At 53.8% G+C, this 14,461-nt stretch overlaps 1 protein-coding gene across 1 annotated transcript in view; it reads left to right on the top strand.

The window, feature by feature from the left end:
• Nucleotides 1-14,461, top strand: part of LOC125440973 (SREBF chaperone) — a 56,154-nt gene that overhangs the window by 40,756 nt on the left and 937 nt on the right. Inside the window, 12 exon segments of the mRNA XM_048511195.1 lie at nt 202-300; nt 2,404-2,622; nt 2,807-3,219; nt 3,520-3,714; nt 4,033-4,234; nt 5,734-5,849; nt 6,598-7,147; nt 8,492-8,577; nt 10,084-10,166; nt 11,356-11,522; nt 12,634-12,714; nt 13,380-13,586. Coding sequence (XP_048367152.1) covers nt 202-300; nt 2,404-2,622; nt 2,807-3,219; nt 3,520-3,714; nt 4,033-4,234; nt 5,734-5,849; nt 6,598-7,147; nt 8,492-8,577; nt 10,084-10,166; nt 11,356-11,522; nt 12,634-12,714; nt 13,380-13,586 — 2,418 coding nt within the window.

Raw genomic sequence — 14,461 nt, 5'->3', positions numbered from 1 at the left:
AGAGTAAAGGTGACAAATTCCTAAGTCCCTATCTAGCCACTGGCTCGCTAGTAAAAAAAACCCCTCTGTAGGATGAGGCAGGAAACAGCGTAAAGTCCCTTTTTTCCAACACAGGGGAGGGGTGGGGGTGGGGGGAGATTAAGCTGCACTGTGTAGCCCTCCCTTCTAACCACACTTCCTGTTCTGGGTCTCGCCCCGCAGGAGTTCTGCCTGTTTGCCGTGGTCGGTCTGGTGTCTGACTTCTTCCTCCAGATGCTCTTCTTCACCACTGTCTTGTCCATTGACATTCGCCGCATGGAGGTACAAGGCCCGAGCGGGGGCCCCGGACCGCGCCCTGCAGGGATGTCAGGCAGCAGCGGGGCTGCGAAAGAGAGGCCAGCAAGGAGATGTGGGGCACGCTGAGCTGCGCTGGCGCAGGCGGCCTCTGAGCTCAGAGGAGCAGGGACTGGGAGAGAGCAGGGTCAGGGTTGAACTCAGTTGGGCTGAGGAACATAGAAACATGTTGCTGGAAGGAGCTTCAGGGACCAGCCCCGGCACTAAGTGAGAACTTCACAACTGCCTCCTTCCTTCTCCCCACTTCCCAAATAATTCCTGCCCCATTCCCAGAGGCAGCCAAAAGAACCCATCTAGGATTCCCGGCCAGTCTGGCCTGGAGGAAAATTCCTTTCTGACCCGAAAGTGGTGATCGATTGGCATTTATTTTATTTATTTTATTTTATTTATACTTTAGACTTTTATACCGCCCTGTCCCCGAGGGGCTCTGGGCGGTGTACAACATATAGCGTGGTACAATCATAAGATTACTAAAACCTTTAAAAGCAGCGATAAGAACAATAAAACTAAGTATACTAATATAATAAATACAAATTTAAAGATAAGTGGCGTCCAGCAACTCAATTTTCAAAGTCCCCTCCCCTAGAGGGAGGAGCAGCGAGTCCCATTAGATGACAACCGGCCGGAATGTAAGGGCCTAAAAAAAAAAGGGCGGGGGGGGGCACCATCAGCGGCCGGTTCCTCCGAAGGCCCGGCGGAACAGCTCCGTCTTACAGGCCCTGCGGAACTCACCAAGGTCCCACAGGGCCCGGACAGCTGGAGGAAGAGTGTTCCACCAGGCCGGGGCCAGAGCCATGAAGGCCCTGGCCCGCGTGGAGGCCAGCCGCATCATCGAGGGGCCAGGGACCACCAGTAGATTGGCCTCTACCGATCGAAGAGGCCGTGTAGGGACATATGGGTGATGCGGTCTCGGGCACGCAAGAAAGGGCCAAGAGTCACCCCTGCCTGCGCTCCCTCTCATGACCTTCCTAACTTCACAGACTCAGCAGTGCTGCCAGATGGCCACCTAGCCTGGGCTTAAAACCCTCAAGGAAGCAGAGCCCAGCGCCTCTCGAGGAAGCCTGACCCACTAAGGAGCCTCTCTGACTATTGTTGAAGGCTTTCGTGGCCGGAATCACTGGGGTGCTGTGGGTTTCCCGGGCTGTATGGCCGTGTTCTAGCAGCATTCTCTCCTGACGTTTCGCCTTCATCTGTGGCTGGCATCTTCAGAGGAAACGTCAGGACAAAATGCTACTGGAACACGGCCGTACGACCCGGAAACCCCGCAACACCCCAGCCTCTCTGACTATCAGGAAGTTCTTCCTAATGGGTGATTCGAAGTGAGTGTGTGACATTGGAGGAGGATCACTAAGTATAAGCCAGTAGGAAATAAATATTTCAATTATTAAATAGTAAAGTCCTCAAGACCTTTTAGGATTTCATGCTGTCAAGTTGGACTCCTTGTTACGCCAGAACATGGGGAGCTCCAGGGTTCTCCTAACACCGTGGTGGCGAACCTTTGGCACTCCAGATGTTATGGACTACAATTCCCATCAGCCCCTGCCAGCATGGCCCTAACCCCACAACACCCCAGCCTCTCTGACTATCAGGAAGTTCTTCCTAATGGGTGATTCGAAGTGAGTGTGTGACACCGGAGGAGGATCACTAAGTATAAGCCAGTAGGAAATAAATATTTCAATTATTAAATAGTAAAGTCCTCAAGACCTTTTAGGATTTCATACTGTCCAGTTGGACTCCTTGTCACGCCAGAACATGGGGAGCTCCAGGGTTCTCCTAACACCGTGGTGGCGAACCTTTGGCACTCCAGATGTTATGGACTGCAATTCCCTGACGTTATGGACTGCAATTCCCATCAGCCCCTGCCAGCATGGCCAATTGGCCATGGTGGCAAGGGCTGATGGGAATTGTAGTCCATAACATCTGGAGTGCCAAAGGTTTGCCACCACTGTCCTAACATCACCTAGGAGTGGTTTGAAGAACCCCCAGTGGACGTTCTCAAGGCAGGAGAGTCTGCCCCCCTGGGTGGGGCATTTCTGGTTCTAACTCCGCCCACTTCCCTTCTCTCGGCAGCTTGCCGATCTGAACAGGCGGCTCCCAGCCGAAGCCTGCATGCCTCCAGCCAAGCCAGTGAGTCGCTCCCAGCGTTACGAGCGCCAGCCGGCCATGCGACCCGCCACCCCGCACACGATCACGCTTCAGCCCTCTTCCCTCAGGAATCTGCGCCTGCCCAAGCGGCTGCGGGTGATCTACTTTTTTGCCAGGACCCGGCTGGCACAGAGACTCATCATGGTAGGCCTAACCCTAACCTAACCCTAACCGTCGTTCCCAGAATAGGCCGTGTGGCGCTGGGATTCAAACGGGGGCGGGGCAGTCTTCCAGCGGAGAAGCCTGGGCGATTGGGGCCCAGAATACCCACAAAGCAGCAGATGGTCAGGAGGTCCCAAACAGGCCTTCCCCTGGTTCTTCCTTGCAGGCTGGAACAGTGGTCTGGATCGGCATCCTGGTTTACACGGACCCCGCAGGGCTCCGCCCCTACCTGGCGTCACAAGTCACTGAGCAGAGCCCGCTGGGCGAGGCGGGTCTGCCGGCCATGCCTGTTCCCGGAGAAGTCCTTCCCACGGGCAATGCCAAGCTGTCCCTGTCGGTCTTCCCTCCGGACCCGGTGCAGCAGCAGCTGCTGGAGAACCAGACCTCCGAGTCCCTGAGCAGGCAGGAGGCCGGTCGCCCGAGCGAGGAGCGGGAGAGCCAAGGGAATAACGGGCAGCCAGAGGTGGGGCCCAAGGCAGAAGTGACGTGGGGAGCCGAGGACGAAGAGATCTGGCGGAAGCTCTCCTTCCGGCACTGGCCGTCGCTCTTCAGCTACTACAACATCACGCTGGCAAAGCGGTGAGTGGCTTTGTGGAAACAAACCCGTGACTTCTGCCAGGGCGCAGCAGCCTCTTTGCTTCCTCTGGGTAGACAGCAGGAAGGATTTGGCTGCTGTGTCTTCAGGCGTGGGCGTTGTCTTCTTCTGTGGCTTGCAGGGAGCTTTCTGGCCCTTCTAGGAGCTGATGGCCCTGTGAGCCGCCTGCCAGGGGTCGTGTGTTCCATATTCCTACCTTTGCGCAATTCTCCATCTTTTTCTCGTTTTGCACTTGTGCCTCAATCCCTGTCCTTTTTCCCTTTCCCTTTCTTTTAAAAAAACAGGTATATCAGCATCCTTCCAGTGATCCCCGTCACGCTGTACCTGAACCCGCAAGAGGCCTTAGACGCACGCCACCCTCAGGAGGCAAATCGCTACCACCCTTTCTTCTCATTGAGCAGCGGGAAGCCAGAGCTGCCTGACCCGCTGGCCGAAGGCGAGCCAAAAGGGCAGGGGCACCGGGACTCCACGCTCTACAAGTAAGAGAGCACAGAGCTGGCCGGGGGGCAGAGTGTAGAACACAGGTGTCAAACTTGTGGCCCTCCAGATGTTATGGACTACAGTTCCCATAATCTCCTGCCAGCATCATGCTGGCAGGGGATGATGGGAACTGTAGTCCATAACATCTGGAGGGCCGCAAGTTTGACACCTATGGTGTAGAAGCAGGTCGGGGGAGGGATGTTAAAGAACAGCCCTTGAGGGGTCCAAGCCTCCCCCCCAGCCCCAGCCCCCCGCGCTTCCCGGCTCAGCTCTTCTCCCCGCCCCTGTGCCAAACTGATGCTGTTCTTCCCTGCTAGGGTAGCTGCTTTGGGCCTGGCCTCCGGGATCCTCCTGGTCCTTTTGCTGTTCTGCCTGTACAAGATCTTGTGCCCCAAAACCTATGGCCAGAGCGGACTCTCGCACAGCAGGAGGAGAAGGGGGGACTTGCCCTGCGATGACTACGGATACTCCCCGCCAGAAACAGAGATTATCCCCTTGGTGCTCAGAGGCCATCTCATGGTAAGGTGTGGGCGAGGGGCTTGGCGGAGCTTGGGCTGCTGAGTGGGGCGGGGCAGGGGATGCGGCCATCAGGAGGGCTGTATGTGTCTTTGGCATTAGAGAAGCTGTGCAGACCAAGTCCCCTGATCTTTGCCTCATGTAGAATCCGTTCTGTTGTGTAAAGTTTAGACCTCCAGTCACAGTTATTCCAGACATAGGCAGGAATAAGGGAACCTTATTTTATTTGAAGTGGGGATTCCGGGCTGTCTGGCCGTGTTCCAGCAGCATTTTCTCCTGACGTTCTGCCTGCATCTGTGGCTGGCACCTTCAGAGGATCTGATGGTAGTAAAGCAAGTGGTAGTAAAAAAAGATGGTAGTAAAGCAAATATACCTGTGGGATGTCCAGGGTGGGAGAAAGCCATTTGCGTTGGTTATTTTATTTTTCATCTTTAGTTAGGGATAGAAAATGTTGACAGAGAGAAATTTTTCTCTCTTTCTCACAATACTAGAACCAGGGGGCATCCATTGAAAATGCTGGGGGGAAGAATTAGGACTAATAAAAGGAAACACTTCTTCACGCAACGTGTGATGGGTGTTTGGAATATGCTGCCACAGGAGGGGGTGATGGCCACTAACCTGGATAGCTTTAAAAGGGGCTTGGATAGATTTATGGAGGAGAAGCTCAGATTTTACATGGCTCACCTCAATCTTTGGATCCCTTCTTGATCTGAGATTGCAAATGCCTTGCTTAGCAGACCAGGGTGCTCAGGAGCAGCAGCAGGCAGCAGAAGGCCATTAAGCTTTCCCATCCCAAGTGCCACGTGGAGCTCCTTGGAAAAGGCACCTGGTGGGCCACTGCGAGTAGCAGAGAGCTGGACTAGATGGACTCTGGTCTGATCCAGCAGGCTAGTTCTTGTGTTCTTATGTTCTTAGTTACGCCACTTTTCTCACAGTGACTCAAGGCAGATTAGCCAAGTGAGTCAGTACAGTCAACAAAAAGGGACATTGAATAATGTATGCAAGGAATGAAGTGGAGCATCAGTGTTCACATGACACATTGAGGGATACAGAAATTACATCATGGAATTCTACTAAGCACAGCAGCATAGACCTAAGTCCCTCATGCAGGCAGGTTTGTAAAGCATTTTGTGCAGCGCAGCCCTATTAACTGAGCAGAAAAGCCCTCTTGAGTTTTGCATTTTGCATAGTTTGCAGAAAGTTTTGTGCAAAAGGCGGCATGGAGGCTATAGGAGGGCATCAGATCTGCAAGGAACAATGGCATGAGGAATGGAATGGCCTATGACCGGTCTCCTTGGTCCCCTGGAAAGTCTTCCCAGTATGCCTTGGGGCTTCCCAGCTGGCTGCCCCCAAGCTTTACCTGTGGCCCCCAGAGCTGTTTCCAAATAGCGGAGTGGAGTGTTGAGTTTTCACAGTCGGCAGGCATGGAGCAGAGTTTGCTGTGTGCGGTCAGGGCTCCGTCCTGCCCCTCTGGCTCACCCTGACTGCCTCTTCCTCTGTAGGACATCGAGTGCTTGGCCAGTGACGGGATGCTGCTCGTCAGCTGCTGCTTGGTGGGCCAGATCCGAGTGTGGGATGCGCAGACGGGCGATTGCCTCACGGTCATTCCTAAGCAAGGGTAGGTGAACCTTGAGGGAGGGGCTGCTGTTTTGGGAATGGAAAGGGAGGCCCGAGTTCATTCCTGCCGGTTACCTCCAGAAGGTGTTCCGCCATTGCCTTGCTGTGGCTGGGCCAGATGTTTAAGCTGCATTGCAGGACTGAAGCGTCCCCTGACTGACCTTGAGCCAAGAGGAGACCTGGGGTATAAACGCTTGAACACTTGAACTGTTGTCCCAAGACAAACATAGGGCTTCTCCGGGTGGCCCTGCACAAATCGCCGCTTTCCACAACTGTCCTGTTTGCAAGAGAGGGATATTTAATGGCCAGCCAAGGGTTGTAATCAGGGGCGGTGCCAGGTTCTCCAGGACCCTTTGGGCGGCGAAGCAAGTGTTCAGAGCTCCCGCCTTATCTTCTCACCCACCCGCCTGCTTGTGCCGTCCTTCCAGCCTAGACACGTTCCTGTGAGCCGGCGGGTCCTTCTTTCCCTGCCCGTTTGAGAGCCTTCCCACCATCCGCACGCCCTCTCCCCCGTGGTGCTGAGTCGTGGCACAGACGGGAACCCCCCCACCGTGCCTGCCCGGAGTGCCAGCATTGGATGCCACCTGGCATTTGTTTGTCCTTCCCTGGCAATTGTATTTTGGGGGGGGGGGCGGGTAGAGGAGGGAGGCCTTGGGGGCAGTGGGCCCTGCCGGCAGAAATTCTGGTCCCCAGCAGCTGCCCCGCCTCAGGGCATGCGGACACCGCCTGACACCCAACCCACCTTTCAGGTTACGCCGAGACAACAGCGGCATCTTCGACTACCACGACTGCTGGGACCACAGCCCCACGGGCAAGAGTGGCCTGGAGAACCCCTTCGACGGCAGCCGCCCGTTCAAGAGGGCGCGGAGCCCTCCGCAGCTGCTCCTCTTCAGCGACCAGCCGGACCTCACTGCCCTCATCGACACCAACTTCTCAGAGCAAGCGAAGGCGGCTCCTCCCGAGCCCCGCCACCGCGCCCTCTGTGGCCGCCCGAAGGAGGAAGGCTACGACTTCAGCAGCCTGGTGGAGAAGGTCTACGAGGAGCTGAGCGCCTCCAACAGCGCGTGTGCAGCTGGCTTCTCCGCCCCCTCCGGACAGGCCGCCTTCCGCTCCCCGGGCTGCAAGGGCGAGGCAGCGGAGTGCGGCCCCCTCCGGGCCAGCCTGGGGGAGGAGCTCTCTGTGTGCTCGGAGCAGACCTCCCCCCTTCCCTCCTGGGGGGGTGACTTGGACAGCTCCATCTGGAGCTTGGAGCTGCAGCGGAACCTCATCGTCGCTGGCCGGAGCAACGGGAGGCTGGAGGTGAGGCGGAGGGACCCTGCCGGCCGGGTGGGTGGGTGCTGTCTGGGGCAGGGCGCTGCTGGCGTTACGGAAGGGATCTGTGCACTTCCGAAGCCCCCCTCGGGCGGGAAGGAGGAAGCTCTGGGGGGTCCGAAGGGCCTTGGCCCCCTGCCCTGAGGTGGAGCATCTGTGTGCATGCGTGCCGGAGGCCACCAAGCCACTCTGTGCCTTGACGGGCTCAGGGGCTGCGCATTGTGGTGACGTCCTCCCAAATGGATGAGAAGCTGTCCTGATACTTTGTCCCACCAGCGTGGCTTTTCAGAATGATTTGGGGGCTCCTACAGATGGGGGCAAAATGCCTTAAGACCCCCCGAGAGGGTTCCTCCTTTTTAAAAAATTTTTTTTATTGTATAGAATATTATTATATTTGTTACATTCAATATGTTTGTTCCAACTATACATTTTTCCTTTTTTCACCCGCTCCCCCCTCTTTTCCATTGATTATTTCAAGCAAGCAGCAGAAGGTTCATTCTTCTTATTCTCTTATTCCATAGTTCTTCGTTAAATCCGGCTTCTTCCATCCATTTTTCATACCATGTCCATAGCTTCATAATATCTTCTAGTTTCTCTTGCCATAGTGTATTTTTTGCCAGTCTCTCAAAAATCTCTAACTGAATTTGTTCCCAAATATATTCCAACCATTTTGAGACTGTCCATTTCTTGTTATCTTTCCAACCCAACGCCAACACTGCGTGTGCTGCTCTAATCATTATTTTATACATTGGTTCCAAATTTCTGTTCACTCTGATATCATCTATTGTCCCCACAATTAATAAATCATTTGTTTACATCAATTTTTACTGGTACTAACTGTTCTACATATTTCAATATATTCTCCCAAAACTTTTTTACCACTTTGCATTCTATCCACATATGAGTATAATATGCTCCTTTTTCTCCACAATGCCAACATTTTGGGCTTAGTCCTTTTATCATGTAGGCTAGTTGTATTGGGGTTCTATATCATTTGAGTAACACCTCTCTTTCCAATTCCACATATTTTTCAATCTTTATCTTCGCCATACTATCCATCCGAGAGGGTTCCTCCTGCCCCCGTGCCGTCAGCTGCTGGGCTGATCTCTGAGCTGTGTGCTGGTCCTTGAATCTTCTCCCTGCAAGGGGTGGGGGTGGGGAGTGGGAGGGAGAGGGGCCAAGCAGCTCCATTAGACTTCCTGTCGGTGGGACTGTGGCCTCTGGGCTCCGTTGGTTGGGGCTGCTGAGGCAAGAGGAGATTCAGCCTGCAGGGTGGCTGCCAAGGAGACTGGAGAAAGCCGCCAGCCTCACCTCTGTCCTGCTGGTTTCCAGGTGTGGGATGCCATCGAAGGCACGCTGCAGTGCAGCCACGAAGACAGCCAGTCTGGCATCACCTCCCTCGTGTTTCTCAACAGCAGGTACTGGTTGTTTTATCTGATGCACCCACTTCTCTCCCAGCGAAGCTGGCCTTTAGATCGGGCGCCTGGTTTTAACAACTTCTGTTGTTTTAACCTGTATTTAATTTTGTAACTGCTGCTTAAGTTTTTAATGAGTTTAAGTTGTACTCTTGTAATGATTTGTTGATTTGCTGTCTTAAGAGAACAGCCATATTGTGAGCCTTATAAATCTAATTAATTAAGAAGGAAGGAAGGAAGGAAGGAAGGAAGGAAGGAAGGAAGGAAGGAAGGAAGGAAGGAAGGAAGGAAGGAAGGAAGGAAGGAAGGAAGGAAGGAAGGAAGGAAGGAAGGAAGGAAGGAAGGAAGGAAGGAAGGAAGGAAGGAAGGAAGGAAGGAAGAAGGAAGGGAAGGAAGGGAAGGAAGGAAGGAAGGGAAGGAAGGAAGGAAGAAAAGCAACAGAACCAATCACATTGGCCAGCCAGTGTGGGGACTGGGAGGCCTTGATGCCAGTGCAGCCGGGACTAGAACACTCAAGAAGGCATGGGGCAGGCAGCCTCTGGACCCTCCAGCTGGCCGGGCAGGAACCAGTTTTTTTAAACCAGTCCCCAAACATCCTCCTGAGAAAGCTTCTCCAGCTGGCCAGTGAAGCGAGAGCCTATCTCCCTGTCCCAAAGGGAGGGCCCGCTCTCTGGGCAGCAGTGGTGTAGTGGTTAAGAGCAGGTGCACTCTAATCTGGAGAACCGGGTTTTATTCCCTGCTCTGCCACTTGAGCTGTGGAGGCTTATCTGGTGAGCCAGATTAGCTTGTGCACTCCAACTTACGCCAGCTGAGTGACCTTGGGCTAGTCAAAAAAATTTGGAGCTCTCTCAGCCCCACCCACCTCACAGGGTGTTTGTCGTGAGGGGAAGAAGGGGAAGGAGGTTGCCAGCCCCTTTGAATCTCCTCACAGGAGAGAAAGGGGGGGTAATAAATCCAAACTCTTCTCTTCTTCTCCTTCATTGCAAAGCCCCCATCAGAGGCAGGGGCCGGAGCAGTCACAGTCCTCACAGCTGGTGGGGAAAGTGGGGCTGCTGTGCTGGAGGGGCAGTCTGTTCTCCCAGCTGCCTCTTGTGTTCTGGGGCTGGGGATACTTGGGTGCGTAGCAGTGCATGTCAGAAGACAGCCTGAGAAGAGCCCTGTGAAGTCAGACCAGTGGGGGTCCTTCTAGTCCAGAGGTCTGCATCCTGGGGCTCTCCAGATGTTCATGGACTACAATTGGCCATGCTGGCAGGGGCTGATGGGAATTGTAGTCCATGAACATCTGGAGAGCCACAGGTTGCAGACCCCTGTTCTAGACCAGCATCCTCTTGTGCCCAACTGGAGCAGGGGGAGGCTCTTGTGTATTTGGAGGAAAGACGTCTTAACCTGGGTATCAAGGGGACTCCACCGCCTCTGGCAGGAAGCTTTTGGGGGGGCGGGGGGGGGGAAGGTTGTGTTGGAAGTGAGTTATCCCCACGTGGGGGCCTGTTTGTTCTGCCTTGTGACTAGAATCGTGGCAGCCAGACTGAACGGTTCGCTGGATTTCTTCTCCTTGAAGACACACACTTCTTTCGATCACTCGCAGTTCCGAGGTAAGGAGTCCTCTCTCCCGGTTGCTGCTGGGCCGGGGTCCTCTGTGGCTCCTGCCGTGCCGCCAGCTCAGGCTGAGCTTTTCCCCTGCCCCTCCAGGCAAACAAAGGTGTTCCAGAGGCTTTGGAGAGGCCGGCAGAGAGCGACGTGGCTTCCTTAGGCAGACGGGGCCTCTTGTGTAGTGATTCCCAAAGTGGGCGCCACCGCCCCCTGGGTGGGTGCTGCCGTGATCCAGGGGGGCGGTGATGGCCACAGGTAGAAACATTAATACATATATCTTTCTGTTTAATTGCTATTAAAATTTTAAAAAAATTAATTTCCAGGGGGCGCTAAGTAATATTTTTTCTGGAAAGGGGGCGGTAGGCCAAATAAGTTTGGGAACCACTGCTCTCGTGGTTTCTTGTGTCTCCACGTGCCATACCAAATCCAAATCCAAATCCAAAAACCTTTATTAGGCATAAAACCAGTGCCAAGAATTTCAAATACAATAAAAAGATCATTATTGCTCAACTTGCAGTTTGAGCAAAAACATAGCAACAACTTCAGATATTTCCACACTAGAGCTATTTAAAAGCTTAGCCATTTTTGTTTGCTATCAGAGAGGAGCATAAAATCCTGGTGGTAACACTGTTCTCAAATTGGTTCTGATGTTTGTTGTACTTTTGAACAATAGGAGCAGGAATATGAGAAAAGTGTTACAGTTGTATCAGGACAGAATTGACAGCGACGGCTCATCTTGTGGAATACCAGAGAATCGACTTTGAAGATGTGCTGACGGAAAAGAGTTACACCTTGCTCTGGTCATGACCCATCTGCTATTGTAATTAATAAGTTGTTGCAGATATATAGCAGGGCTAGTTTTCTGAGGGATAATCCCAAAGACTATTGGAGAGCAAGAGCTTTGTGCTTTGCTCAGGAGAAATTGGTACTCTTGATCAAATAATCTAGACTTTAAGCGATGGTAAATCTCCGGAGCGGTGAGCATTTGTAGGGCCTCCCAAGAGAAGCCCAAGGAAAAGAGCCACCTACGTGCCATACACTTTGTTCCTCCAGCTTTTGTGGGAAACCTCTTTCCAGGATCTAAGGAGCAGGAGTGTTGCGAAGGGAAAGCACCTCCATGTCTGTTCTTCGCGGGGGTCGAGCGTGGCTCTGGTGTGCAGGCGCCACTCTGACGTGCCTCTTTCTCCACAGGGGCTCCCGGCAGGAACAGCTTCCCGTCCTCTCCGATGTACAGCAGCAACGACGCCATCGTTTGTCATCTGACCCATACGGTGACGTGCGCTCACCAGAAGCCCATCACGGCCCTCAAGGCGGCAGCGGGGCGGCTGGTCACTGGGAGCCAAGATCACACGCTCAGAGTGAGTCGCCTGGAATCATAGAGTGGGGAGAAACCACCAGGGCCATCAAGCCCAGCCCTCTGCAGTGCAAGGACACACAGAAGGAGGGGAGTGCTGAGGCCTGAGGTGGGAAACACAGGTCAAGGTGGAGTTTGCCGAGGGAACTGCTGCACTGAGGAAGCAGCTGAGGGCAGGTTGGAGGCCAGGTGGAGAGAGGGCCCTTCCCTACCTGCGTTTGCTTCCCAAGTGGACACAGCAGAGCGCGTGCTGGACCTCCCTTTGCGGGCTCCCTTTTGGAGGACCCCCAGGCTCCTGCTCCCAGTCAGACCTGTGCCTGCACTTTTGGCAGCTGTAAGTCCGTTTGTGAGCCAGCAACTCTGCCATCAGGACCCGGCAGCGTCTCTGGCCAGGTGGTTCTTTCCAGGACAGCGAGAGATTTGGGGCCCTGGGCCGAGAGGCATCTTTCTGCCCAGACTGTCCACCTATGGTGGCCAAAATCTCCATAGCCCAGTACGACAGAGGGGCTGCTGTCACACTTAGTGTCCGTTCATCTGTCTGGCCCTGTGCTCCAGAGCTTCACAGCCCAATATAAGCCCTCAGGGAACCCATGGATTTCAGCAGCACGTGAGGGGAGAAGGCTCTGTGATGCCTCTGTCCACCCATAAGCATAAGCATTTTATTGTCATTGGGCACGCACAACGAAATTTACAGCAGCATTCCTCGATGCGCACAATTTAAGGCTCATACCCCATCCTCACTTTCCCCTTCCTCCACCCATCCCTACACAGCCCCAAACACATCAACACGAAGCCGTGGAGTTCAGCATCGCCACAGCTCTAGAGTAGAAGCTGTCTCTAAGCCTCTTTGTCCTAGTTTTGATAGACCTGTATCGTCTGCCGGATGGTAACAGTTCAAAAAGAGAGTGTGCTGGATGGGACGGGTCTCTCAGAATATTTTGGGCTTTCTTTCGGCTTCGGGAATTATAGAGTTCTTCCAAGGAGGGGAGAGGACAGCCGATAATCCTCTGGGCAGGAGTGATCACCCTTTGGAGCGCCTTCCTATCTGCCACTGTGCAACTGGAGAACCATACACAGATGCAGTAGGTTGATGCCCCCTGATTGCTCCCTTGCAGGTGTATCGTTTGGAAGATTCCTGCTGCCTCTTCACCCTGCAGGGTCACTCGGGAGCCATCACAGCCGTCTACATCGATCAGGTACGGAGGCGATGGTGTTTGGTGTATTGTTGAAGGCTTTCGCGGCCAGAATCACTGGGGTGCTGTGTGGTTTCCGGGCTGTATGGCCGTGTTCTAGCTTAACATTTTTCTCCCTGGCGTTTGGCTGCATCTGAAAAGATCACTCTACTGAAGATGCTGCCAGCTCCACAGATGCAGGCAAAAGCGTCAGGAGAAAATGCTACTAGAATGCGACCCTGCTTCAGGATACCTCACAACACCTGCGATGTTGGGCTGCGTACAGCCTGAGGGGACCCAGGTGGGAAAGGCTGTGGGTTTGTGGGGGGTGCTAGAAGCGCCGGGGGGGGGGGGGCTGGGAAATAGCAGTGAAGAGGCCAGGCCCTGCCTCAGCCCTCAGGCTGTCTGAACTTTGCTTTGCAGTGGGAAGTGGAGCGCTGAGCGAGGTACCCTGGGAGATGGCCAGCAAGCCAGCCGTCACCCGTTCATCTTCCAAAGCCCGCTCTTTGGCGCACACAGGCTTTTTAAAAAATTGTTTCTTGCAAAACTACAACAACAAACTAGAGCAAGAAAGTAACACAAAACGAAAGGTGTAACGTTACTTCACATCTGCACACACCTTAGATTTGTGTTCTCAAACGTCAGCGGAAGGTAGTGGTAGAATCCGTTAAAAATTCTTTGCCTTTCAGACGATGGTGCTGGCAAGCGGGGGCCAGGATGGGGCCATCTGCCTCTGGGACGTGCTCACAGGCAGCAGAGTGAGCCACATGTATGCCCACCGGGGGGACGTCACCTCCCTGACCTGCACCAGCTCCTGCATCATCAGCAGCGGCCTGGACGATGTCATCAGCATCTGGGACCGAAGCTCTGGGATCAAACACTATTCCATTCAGCAGGTGGGTGACTTTGGAGCCGGGTCCCAGGAGGGGAGGGAAGGGGCAGGGGTGTGTTCAGCTCATCTCTGCTGCCCAGAGAAGAAGAGTGGGTAAGAGCCGTTGGACATCGCTTCTCCACTGTGTGTGCCACATTAATTTCTCAACAACAAAGCCCTGTACTGGGGCTGCTCTGGACGGCTGCGGACACATCAGTGGCTGGCTGGGGGAGTTTCCCTTTTAGGTGCACTCCTCCGTGACTCGGCCTAATCCCCCTTTTAATGCCTTCTGTGCCTTCAGCCATCACTGTCCCTCCTGAATTTCCTGCCTATCTGCTTTTCTGGATGCCCTGGAGTGCTCGTGTTTTTGGCTTGGGAGAAGAAGTTCTCTTTGTTAGGTCTCTCCACCCTGTGCCAAGAGCCACTCGACTGCCGTCTCCCAGGGCTGCTGCGGCCCGCTGCCTCCTGCTCCGCTCCACGAGAGCCAGTGTGGTGTAGTGGTTAAGAGCAGGTGGATTCTAATCTACAAAACAGGGTTTGATTCCCCACTCCTCCACCTGAGTGGCGGAGGCTTATCTGGTGAACCAGATGTGTTTCCGCACTCCTACATTCCTGCTTGACTATAAATAGAGATCAAGTAGAGCTGGTGGCTAGTTTTAAATTTCTGGGCGTCATGATTAAAGAGGACTTGACCTGGGGCGTACAGACTGCTGCGGTGGTTAAGGAGGCCCAGCAAAGACTACTATCTGAGACTTTTAAGGAAACAACAACTGAATGGAAAACTCCTGGTGTCCTTTTGCCGCTGTGCTATAGAGAGTGTCTTAACCTACTGCATCTGTGTATGGTTCTCCAGTTGCACAGTGGCAGATAGGAAGGCGCTCCAAAGGGTGATCACTACTG

This window comes from Sphaerodactylus townsendi, linkage group LG11 (assembly GCF_021028975.2).
Source record: "Sphaerodactylus townsendi isolate TG3544 linkage group LG11, MPM_Stown_v2.3, whole genome shotgun sequence".
Taxonomy (NCBI): Eukaryota; Metazoa; Chordata; class Lepidosauria; order Squamata; family Sphaerodactylidae; genus Sphaerodactylus; species Sphaerodactylus townsendi.
This window is presented reverse-complemented; position numbering and strand designations above follow the sequence as displayed.